This window comes from Lytechinus pictus, chromosome 2, assembly GCF_037042905.1.
Source record: "Lytechinus pictus isolate F3 Inbred chromosome 2, Lp3.0, whole genome shotgun sequence".
Taxonomy (NCBI): domain Eukaryota; kingdom Metazoa; phylum Echinodermata; class Echinoidea; order Temnopleuroida; family Toxopneustidae; genus Lytechinus; species Lytechinus pictus.
Window position 1 is genome coordinate 10,520,945 of NC_087246.1, and position 11,206 is coordinate 10,532,150.

Here is an 11,206-nt window from a genome sequence, read left to right on the forward strand (position 1 = left end):
AACTACATGTAATATAGATTGTGAATTACACTTTAATTTATTTTTTAGACATCTTTTAAAAATGAATTGATACATAATCAAATGCATTTTTCGCACATGGTTCTATACTATGAAAAGTGATATCATCATGACCTTTTTTCAAAATGGGAATTTTAATATGGAAGACACTCACATGCAGAACTTATTTTCCCCTTTGATGGATTTTCACCCAAGACACCATGTAATTGATATCTTTCTTCTTTTCTAATTAATCATCATTATTTCTCTAATCATTTTTTAAAATCTTATTTCCTATTTTTCAGTTTATTTTATTTCAATTATTTATTTGATTATTTTTTATTTTTTTTTTGGGGGGGGGACTAACAAGACTTTAAATTAAGGCAAACTTTCCAATAAAGTTCTTTGACAATTATATACATGTACTAGCATGTATGATTGTGCAGACTGATGCAGACCAGGATGTACAAACGCACTGCCTGGAAGTGAAAATCTTCCACTATTTTTCCACGCAGCTGTTCACTTCATATTGCTTCTTAATGAAAGTGGGAGTGATGCTCAGATAATGCCTACCCTCAAAATAGCATCACTTAAATTTGAGGCAATTGTGCAAGACTAGATTTGTTTGATTCAATAAAAACCCTCCCATGTACATGTAGGAATGTACTGCAGTGAACAGTGTACCACGGATACCAATATGCCACATAATCTGTATGCAGAGTAAATTTTCCAATAATTTCTTTCTTCATTTTTAATAAATTTTGCAACTATTGAACTATACATTTCAACTTGAAAGTCTCTAAAAAAGTAAAGGACTTACAGGGTGTACGCTTGCTTTACATGAGCATTTCATTATTTTTAATAAATAGATAACTACTAGACATTAAATCCTCACCCAAACCAAATAACCAATCCCTTTTTATAAATCCCTAAAAAAGAGTTCTGCAACCCAAGATTGAAAGATGATACACTTTTGTTAATCAAGTACAAAGGAGGAACTGGTATCATTGTAAAGTTTCATTGTGCCTCTTTTGTGTCATCTGCTGTGATTATGTATAATCATGGAATGTTTACATATAGTTACAGTTAAATATAGCCTATAGGGCAAAGTCAGAATTGAAATGTTGCCTAAAATTTTTGAAACACATTTTTTTCTAAACAGTCTCCAGTTCTTTAGAATTATGCCTAGGATGCAGGTGACAGTGAATGTTGTGCAAAAATGAAATGTTTGGGTGTCTTTGTTCTTGTGTCATTAATATCTCAGTCACATTTCCCCTACGATGGCCGTACGGTGGGTCGAAAACAGCAGTTTTATTCATTTTTATTCAAACCACCAATATGTACATGTAGCTGGTACAAAAAATGTTATAACTGCTGTTTTCGAATTGCCTTAGAGGAAATGTGACTGAGGTATTACATGTAGGTTGAAAGGAATGATTTGTATTGATGAAGACATGTTTTGACTGTTTGTTTGAGTGTTTCAGATGAAAATCGTAAAAGATGGAAATATTGTGTGATTTATGTTTGCTTGAAGTGAAAGCTTAAAATGTTTAACTACATGTACAATGAAACAAACATTTCCATCTTTTTTAAATTCAACGTCTTCAAACTTTTTTTAAATGACTTTGTTCAACGTTATTCTAAACACATTTAATCCATTATGCAAATGAGAATCCACCATCAAGTGGACTTTCACGCATCAGGGCATCAACATCATTCAAAGTCACTCCATCCTCTAAACAATTGGAAATTCACAGTTCTAAACAAAATTCAGAAACAACAAATTTTGCAACATTTAGGCCTAAGTACATTGCTGAATCAAGTCTGTGCATTCAATGATAACATTAGCATTACAAATGACACATGATTGTAAAGAGGAATAATTATGCTTTCTAATGATAACTCATTCACTGTGATGAAGGCACACTAAGAAATTTATTACTCCTCAAACTTGAGTTGCAGAACTTTTGAGGGGTTTATATACATAAGCTTACATTTAAATAAAATATAGACCTATATGTATATTACATGCAGATTTTCCAATTCGCAGAATGCAGAGTCTGAAAGTTAACAAAGTTGACAAATCAGGATTGTAATCCTGTTTTTTGTTCTGAGTTAAAATCAAATTTAAAGGTAAAATATAAATCCTAGTAAAAGCCATGCCAAAGTACTACCGTACCAGGTATTTCTGGCTCTTATTGATGAGAAATTGGGGAAATCTTTTTCCAACATTCAGCTCAAGAGTTTTAGATGAATAAAGGTACATTTATAGTTAAGTGAGCCCTGATCATTAGCAGAGCTTGTCAGCATGGAAGGAAATCCTGGGGTGGGGGCTGGGGGAGAGAATCCTCCCCTTGAATTTCTAAGTTTATACATCTCGTGAGTCATCCCACCATAAAATGACAAGATATTTCAAGAAATTGCTGCACATATGCTCGACATACTTTCTTTAATCTTGACTAAGAAGCAACATCAACTCCATGTACCAGTATTCAAACATTATAGTAATTATCAAAACAACAAGTTATATTTCATTAATAAAAACAAAAAGTCTAATTCTCACCTGATGTTGCTTTTGATGGACTTTCTTGCTCTGACTGCTAGAACTCTCAATGTCCTTTCTTTTTTCAGAGTCAGCATTCTTTTTGTTATTCTTCTTCCTACGTGTTCTTTCGCTAACTACACTGCTATCACTTTCTGACTTCAAACTTCTCAATTCAAGCTCTACATTTGTGCTGTCTTCATCATAACCATTGCTCATGTATGAATGCTTTGCATCAGATTTGGTTCCTCTGATACCATCCAGAGTGTTTGCACTGTTCTTCCTATCCAATGACAACCCATCCCCATTGGGACCACCTCTTCGGTCTTCCCTTTGGGAGGGGTTTTGTCCTGGAAGCGAAGAGTCTTTTCGGGTAGAAGGTATATGTCCTTCATCAGTACTTTCACAAGATATGACCCGAATCATCCGATCTGGGGTAGAGGTCCGACTTATGTCACTGTCATGAGGAGTTGCCTTTGAAGTTCTTTTGTCCATTTTTGAGGAGCCAATACTGGTTTTGGGTGATGAAGATTGAGGTCTTGTCTTCTTGCTCACAGCAGTGTTAGCTTGTTGTTTAATACTGTTTCCTCTTCGAGTGGAATTTTGACTGACACTACTATTTGCCTCACTGTTTGGATTTTTTGAAGTTGTTGTAGCTTTTGTAGCTGTAGCTGCAAGTGGAGAAGGAACAATATTGAATGACCTTGGAGAGGATTGTGGAAAACTAGCCTTTCGTTTTGTCGAGATTCCGCTTTTGATCAAGTTCCTTCTTGGGTCATTCTCACTCATTCTACGTACAAACTGAGGAGTACTAGTGTTTACTGGTGTAGGTGTAGACTGTGGTGAGTCAACCCTGCTGTTACTACCACTAGTATATGCCACAGTTGGCATTCCACTTTTGGGCTTAGCACCATTCTGAATCTGAGGGTTAGAGTTTTGTTTCAATCGCTCAAGACGTCGCTTGAGGACTTCTGTCTGAATAGTTCCTTTTCCACCTCCTGTAATTTTCTTAGCTGTCCCACTGACACTGGAAGCACTTGCCTTTGGTGCCCTCTCCATAGATGTTGCTGGAGAATTTCTTTCACCATTGGATCTGCTGGGTGGAGCCCTAAAGGCTGATTTCCGTAGAGGTGAAGACATGGTGATCTGAATAGCACCACTTTGAAGTAATACTAGTTGGTGACGTTTACAACAGGAGCATTATGCATTCATTATGTCCATCCTGAAATTAAAATAAGAGTCATGAAAAGATTGGAAAATTTTATATATTGAAAATATCAGTACACACAGGGGCAGATCCAGGATTTTCCAAAAGTGGGGGCACATTTTTCAGAGGAAAAATTTGACAAGAAAAAAAAAGGTTTTTAACCAAAAAATTAAGGATATTGCGTCCCAGTAAAAATTAACAAGCAATAAAAATAGGTCTTCACTTTCAAAGGGGGGAGGGGGGCACACTTCTGTTTTAACAGCATTTTTACATTACAAATTTTAATTTTGCTTCTCAATAGGGGGGCTCGGTCCGGTTGTGCCCTCCCCCTGGATCCGCCAGTGAGTATACACTGTAGCACATCAATGATGTGGTGCTCATTCAGCATCTGGCAGAAATAAAAAAATAACAGTTTTTAATAATCTGTACCCAGTCAACGTTCTCGCTACCACGCGTCACGGTTGGCGGGCGCCGCCAACCCTGAAAATTTTCAGGGCAAATCCGCCAACCGTGAACTTCCCCGACAACCGTGGCCGACAACTGTAAAGCAGGCCTAGATCTACACAAAAACTGAATAATATATTTAAAAAATAATCTGCTTTTCAGATCCTAAAATAAACTTGTCGATTATTTCGTCCACGATTTCTTCCCGGGATTTCTTTGACTCACTCACTACTACTAGTGCGCTATATACGATACGACCTCGACTTGAGGCCCAATCTCTTTTGTGGGAAGCGCGAAGATGTTTACTTCGCATTTGCGTATCGCATTGCTCACATTATTTACGTCTTTAAAATGGTAGTAAATACGCTCAAAAACAAGTGAGGGGAGAGGGGTATCGTGGGTTACTGGCTTGGGCAATGTACTTTAGATTATTACGAATTTCAGTTGATATTGTCACTTATTATGTCAAAAATAAAGTGTGTCAAAATTACTATCAAAATTCGATCGAAATATAGTTTTATCTCGTCCCAGGCCCCAGCCTTTATAGCTACATCTACATGAATTCATTGAATGCATTTCTGATGACACTGCCGTAGAGCGAATTGAGAAAACTATTCAAAGATCACATTAATAATGACAAAGCCAATGGAATGGATTGATATAATGTCCAACTCATTTACTTACATCAAAATGATTTATTCACATTTAAATTCCGATTTTACGCCGTTATTTCCAAAGTCTTGATCTCTACATCGATCTTTTGAAACTGTTGATTAATTTCGCGACGGCGTGTCTACCAAGTTCTAATTCTGTGCCACTGCACTTGCGCTCGCAACGCACGGTCACATTCATAATACAAATCGCACATGGCATCAAAATCCTTGATCCGGGGATCCGATAGTCTTCCAAAATTAGATGGGATCCAAAACTAATTTAATTTGATTTTTTTCACATATTCATTCAATCTGTTATAATTTTCATAATTAATAATATTTATTAATATTATTCACATTTTTTATCATTACGACTCATTTTTGAATGTGAGTTATACGTACAGTGTATTTTCATTTGTATTGTTCTTTATTACTCTTTGCCTGCCAATTAAATAATGAGCGCACCTGTCACGGGCCTGAGAAATGTTTTTAGTCATCACAGTGAATGCTTTATGAATTTGTTGTACAATTGCTTAACTACGATATAAAATAAAATATCATTTGAAATTAATTTGTGTAAAGGGAAAATAGAGAATAATGGGGGGGTGGCCGTGGGCAATGTAGATGAAAATGATGGGATGTTTGTGACTTTGTGGGGAGGGATTGTTCGTAGCGAATGAAATTGATATTCATTTATGGATGTGTCTACTGTGATTGTGGCTTCATAATCTTTATGGCGATTGGAAAATCCACCTTGGGTCGGGAGGGGTACGTGATTCAATAGATTTCGATAGAAGTACACATTCAACAAAGTGGAATTGGCAATTCATTCACAAATATTCGTTTCAAGTACGAATTATTGAAGTTGATATGTGTGAACGTTTTAGAGGATATCGGATATGTATATCGTTTTTTCGCGCCCACAATGAGTTGCTAGTATAATTTGAATATCGTTGGATGAATTTTTCAAGTTCACTTACCGGTATGTAAAAATAGAAATCTTATTTCCTGTCAATTAACCTATACTTTCAAAACATTTTAAATAGACCTTATCGCAAATAGATTCACGCAAAGGATCATGGGATCGCAAAGGGGGCAATAGCGCCGCTGTTGTCCGGATGCGACCATGCGAGCGCAAGCAGCCGACAATAAAGTGTACGATTTCCATAGTGTATCAAAATACGATCGACGCCCGCAGCCAACATTTTGCTAACTTCCAGTAAACGCCTCGTCATATTTGTTCTAGAGTCTAACATTACTTTTCTTCTTAATCATAGGTGGCAGAGATATATGTGCCGTCTATAGCTGCAAGAATTACCACAGATTTTATGAAGACAAGTGCAATTTTCTTTCATTTTCGCGCACTGTCTGTGCGTATTTTGAGCTGTGCAGCTGCTGTGTGCTTTGTATGCACGGACAGCGGGCATGCACTCTCGGCCCAGGGGTATACGTCGGCGAGGCAGTGGAGGAAACTGGTCCCAGAATTCCAAGCAATAATAAAATGATGATCAATAAAACAAACTCTGCAGTAGATTTGATTACTTTATTCTAGTGTTATATTTTTGTAATATCAATCGATAGTCAAGAATACATGTTTCATAAATAATTATCTCAATCATGATTTTATTCAGAGTAGGCCTATAAACCGAGCTGTGTTTTCTTTTTCTCTCCACAGATAAGCTACATAATATTATTGCAACTTATTCAGGATCGTGGTCGGACATTCTGAAGTTTTATAAGTTGCATGCATAGACAAAATAATGAATTAAATATAACAAAAAATGAGAATAGATGAAAGTATATTGATAGAAAAATAAGCAAAAAAAAAGAAAAAAGAATTTAATGAGGAAGGTGATCTGAAAGAGAAGTGACTGAATGCGATGAAATTAATTGAAGATGTAAATGTTGAAATAAGATTTATTTCAAAAGAATGGAATATATATCATTTATATGAATTAAATATCCAGTTTCAGACAAAATAAAATTACAGAGGTTTGAGGGATAGTGCCTATACGGGATCATAAAATGTTTTCAATTTTATTAAAACTTAAAATGTTTTAAATTTAAATAAATTCAGATATATAGTATTCTGCATGTCATAGGCCTATTATTATGTATATATATATATATATATATACTAGCTTATTTTTGGCTTTAGATTTGTCTCATGCACCCCCTATATAGAAATTGTATGATAAAACTAAACAGCCCGATTTGCAAAAAAAAAGGACTAAATTTCCCCCAAAATAACAAAAAACTTGGCTAGCTAAATTTATATGGAGATATATGGTCTACATTATGTTTCTCATGAATATTCTCTAATGGAAAAATATGCTATCTAATTTGGATCACTGATCGACGTGCTCTTTTCTAAAGACGATCGGCAATGACCCGCAATCACCGTCTCACTTTTCCCACAAAATCTTCCCAAGTTTAGCCCCAGAAAACTTCGAAAATACTGTGAGTATTGAGTTCATACTTTCACTGGGCAATCATGATACAAAGATTGTTCTATAAATCCACATTCAAGTATCCAAAATAATTTAAATACGAAGAAATCAGACTTTTAAAAAAGCCTGGATTTTGAGTGACACTACACAAAACATATGGCGTTGTATGGCTTCCCGAAAGCCGATTCCGCGTTTGCCCCCTTTCGCATCCCGTGATCCTCTGCGATGACAGACGCCCTCACGCGACAGACGCTATTTGCGATAAGGTCTATCGCAGTTTAGAACAACAAATTTGTAATATTAGAGTATTATGAATGACTAAAGATATTTCTCACGCTCGTGATGAAGCACAGCACATTCATTATTTTATAGGTGAGTAAGGAAAAATACAAATGAACACAGCAATAATTGACAGTGATAAAAGAATCTCGATTGGAAATTATTAGTATAAACATCATCAACAGAAGTCTTATGAGAGTTATAGTTTCAGTGAGTTTCGAATAAACCAAACAAAAAACCATGCAAATTATATAAGTTGGGGACCCCGTCTCATGAATACCGATGCCCATTATTTGGAAGCCTCGGAAGAAAACTTCCGAGGCTTCCAAATAATACCTCGGTCACATTTGCTCTACAGCGAGTCGAAAACAGTCGTTTTATTAATTTTTATTCAAACCACCTATATTCAGCTGGTACAAAAAATGTTAAAACGGCTGTTTTCGACTCGCCGTACGGCCGCCGTAGACATGTGACCGAGGTATAAAGTCGGAACAATCTTTGGATTTCGTAAGGGCGTGACGCAGCGCAAGCTCAAAGGGCTACGCATGCGGTCCGTAGATGAAGTCGGGCATTGTCATAAGAAACAACACGCATTCACAAAATTAATCGCACTTTCTAAGGATGTAGCGATATCGATCTGAACATTGGAAAGTATGGAGTTAATTTATCGATGTAAATAATCTATAACTGTAAGTATAAAATGAGATTAACTTCAATTTTTAAGTTGCCTTTCTGCTTCAATTGCAATTCGCGCAAGCGTTACGGCTGTGTGGCCGGAGAAGCATTAAATAGACATAAAATGTGGTGCATTTAGCAGCAATCTAAGCTCATCGATATTGATATTTTCGATAGCTACCGCGCTTTGCGCGGGAGGGGGGACACCCCCCTCCCGAACCCTCCCCCCGTGCGTGCTTCGCACGCACCGAGGCCGCTGCGCGGCTTGCTTCGCTTCGCGCCGCCAAGCGTCAGAGTAAACCTGGCGAGAACGTTGTACCCAGTTGACACTAATGAATAAAAAAAACATTTTTTTTTTTATATTAGTGACAAATTGCCTTTTAAAAACCTAATTAAAATATTATGTACAATAGGTATATTCGATGAGAATATTTAATGAGTCTGAAAATAAAGCACAAGAGAACATCCCTCAACAACATATATCATCTAAAACTAACAGAACTGAACTTGGATCAACAAATAAAGATGCATTTTTATGATTAAAAAAATAAGCACATAAAAGTCATAAATTAACATATAAACAATAAGTGTGAAAAATTATGTATTTAAAATGTTAGACCTACATGATTAAAGTTTTGTAACATTCTAAGCCTAAGGAACATGACGACTCGACCTGTAAGGCCGTATCACTCATTCAGGGGATGGTGCAGCACAGCGCAGTGGACGCTATAGCAATTCGCATGCTAGACAGGAATAACCATCGTTTCTTGGGATTTCTTTAACAATTTCTGACATTTTATAACTCCGGTCCAAGCAGGTACGCAATACTTAAGTTGTTATTTCTATTTCCCCAACAATGGAAAAAATGAAACTGTAAATTTTGCTTTTTAAATTTAAGATTAAACCGTTGACAATCGCGACCTATAAGTTAGTTCAGTAAACCACTGTCTTTACCTTAGTGGCCTCAAAGCTCTTCACTCATTGTATTGGTGAGTGGAGCCAACGAAGTTCAGCAAAACAACCATTACAGAGACTGAAGCTTTTGGTCTATCCGCATGCATGCCATAGTGACGGACGACGCCGAAGCCAGGCTGTGGCTTCGGCTGCAGTGCAGGGGGCCGTGGTCTGGCAAGCCGCAGCGCTGGTGTCAGTGACGTGACGCGAAGACACATACCGATTCAAAGTCGAAACTGCATTACATTGAACAATCCTATACAGCTTTCATACAAATAAATAAAATTATGTGATTTTCCTTTCAATGTTAGATATATTAATATGCTCCTTCTTACCATGAAAGTAACAAATATGTAATATTTTCCTAGCTAAACAGCATTCCTTTACACGTAGCTACACAAATCAAATCAATCAACAGAAAATTGCGTACGGTATGGTATCGTGAAAGGGTCAAATCTCTCTTCCGAATTCCTTGAATTCTGAATTTTCTGATAGCTTGTAATTATTGTCGCGAGGTCTTGATCTGCATGCTTGGGGAGCATTTCATGGAAAGGCTTGTCCGTCGTTTTAACTAACAAGTCTTGTTTTAGGTACCATAGGAACTGAACGTCTCGGCCAATGAAAATTGAGGAAAGTTGTCAGCTCTGTCGACTTGTCAGATGAAAAATGCCCGGAAAAATGTTGATGAAACGGATGAAACGTTCCCCTGATCATTCTGCTCTGACAGAGTCGGGACAGAGTATGTTCCCATTTTGTTTTCAGTTTACAAGTTATTCCCTGAGCTCAGGCTTGTACGTATAATATGCAAAACAAATAAATTTATATAAATGATTTTTTTTTTAATATTTTTTTCAGATTTTATGAACTTTATAAACATTTTCAAGTCCTTAAATAAACATGCATGCTGCGTGTTATACGTGCTCTAAAATGTAAATTTCTGCTCTTCATATCAGAAAATATTATTTTCTCGCCATAGCAATATGATGTCTTAATGTATAGTACATAATCGAACCTCCCTTTTTAAATAAATAACCCTCGCCCTTACAACGCCTACCCCAATAATCAAAATACTAAGTTTAAAATCAGAATTTTAATAATTTTGTTCACAATCGTGCTGATTCTTTGTCACTCTTTAATTAACATGTTGAGAAAATTCTCACGATTCGGCCGCTATAATCCTCTCTGGAATTGGGTAAGTTGGTTATAAAAGTTAAGAGACTTATTTTCACCCTACGATTACATTCTCGGATCCGGGGTCATGTTCCTTTGTATATAGTACATTCAGGATTTTTTAAATCAGTTGACATGAGTTGAATATCAATAATAAAGTGCTCCAAGTAGGCCTACTATGGTATTCGTTTCATTTTTTTTCTACGGTTACCACATTCAATCATATATAATAACTTGAGGAAGGGTTGTTATTGACGTTAAAATCTGATTTTATAATGTTCAAAGTTCTCGTTCTCTCGGGTATATGAATAATGAAAACTCTGAGTGACAAGAGGGGGACAACACCGACCACGATTACAGTCTTGCCCCTCCCCCATCACCTCTTATAAAATGGAAGCCCAAGACATGGGTTTTCTTTATTAGGAAATGATATGGGTATTGTTTTGTTTTGATTTTACCCATTTCCTACTGTAAGCTCATTATTTTCGTTAGTTTTATTCATAATTGATTTGTATTTATGATTTTTATTTTTACAAAATGGATATAGAAATGAAAAAAAAATCAATTCATTAAAATATCTATAGATAAAAATATTGCTCTAAAATGCATTCTTAAACGGAAAGCTCACCCTGACAAAAAGTTTATTTTAAAAATAGCAGAAAAAATTAGAAAATAATAATAGGTGAAGGTTTGAAGGAAATCTGTCAAAAATTTAAAAAGTTATTTTTTCATCTTTTGATTTGTGAAGTCATTTTTTTTAATAATGAAATGTCATTTTCATTATAAAAAATGAAAATGGGTTTTATATGATCTATAGTATTACAACAGACAAATT

The 11,206-nt window shown here is 35.9% G+C and overlaps 1 protein-coding gene across 1 annotated transcript; it reads right to left on the bottom strand.

The window, feature by feature from the left end:
• Positions 1-349: 349 nt before the first annotated feature.
• LOC129275689 (probable serine/threonine-protein kinase dyrk2) lies at positions 350-9,629 on the bottom strand. The gene is made up of 2 exons (XM_054912189.2): positions 9,537-9,629; positions 350-3,761 (listed from the first exon to the last, which is right to left on the bottom strand). Exon 2 carries the CDS (start codon positions 3,677-3,679, stop codon positions 2,522-2,524), a length of 1,158 nt encoding a protein of 385 aa, XP_054768164.2. The 5' UTR covers positions 3,680-3,761; positions 9,537-9,629; the 3' UTR covers positions 350-2,521.
• Between the last annotated feature and the right edge of the window lie 1,577 nt (positions 9,630-11,206).

Excerpts from the sequence above, each read along its gene's own strand:
- LOC129275689 (XM_054912189.2), bottom strand. The coding sequence starts at position 3,679 with ATGTCTTCACCTCTACGGAAATCAGCCTTTAGGGCTCCACCCAGCAGA.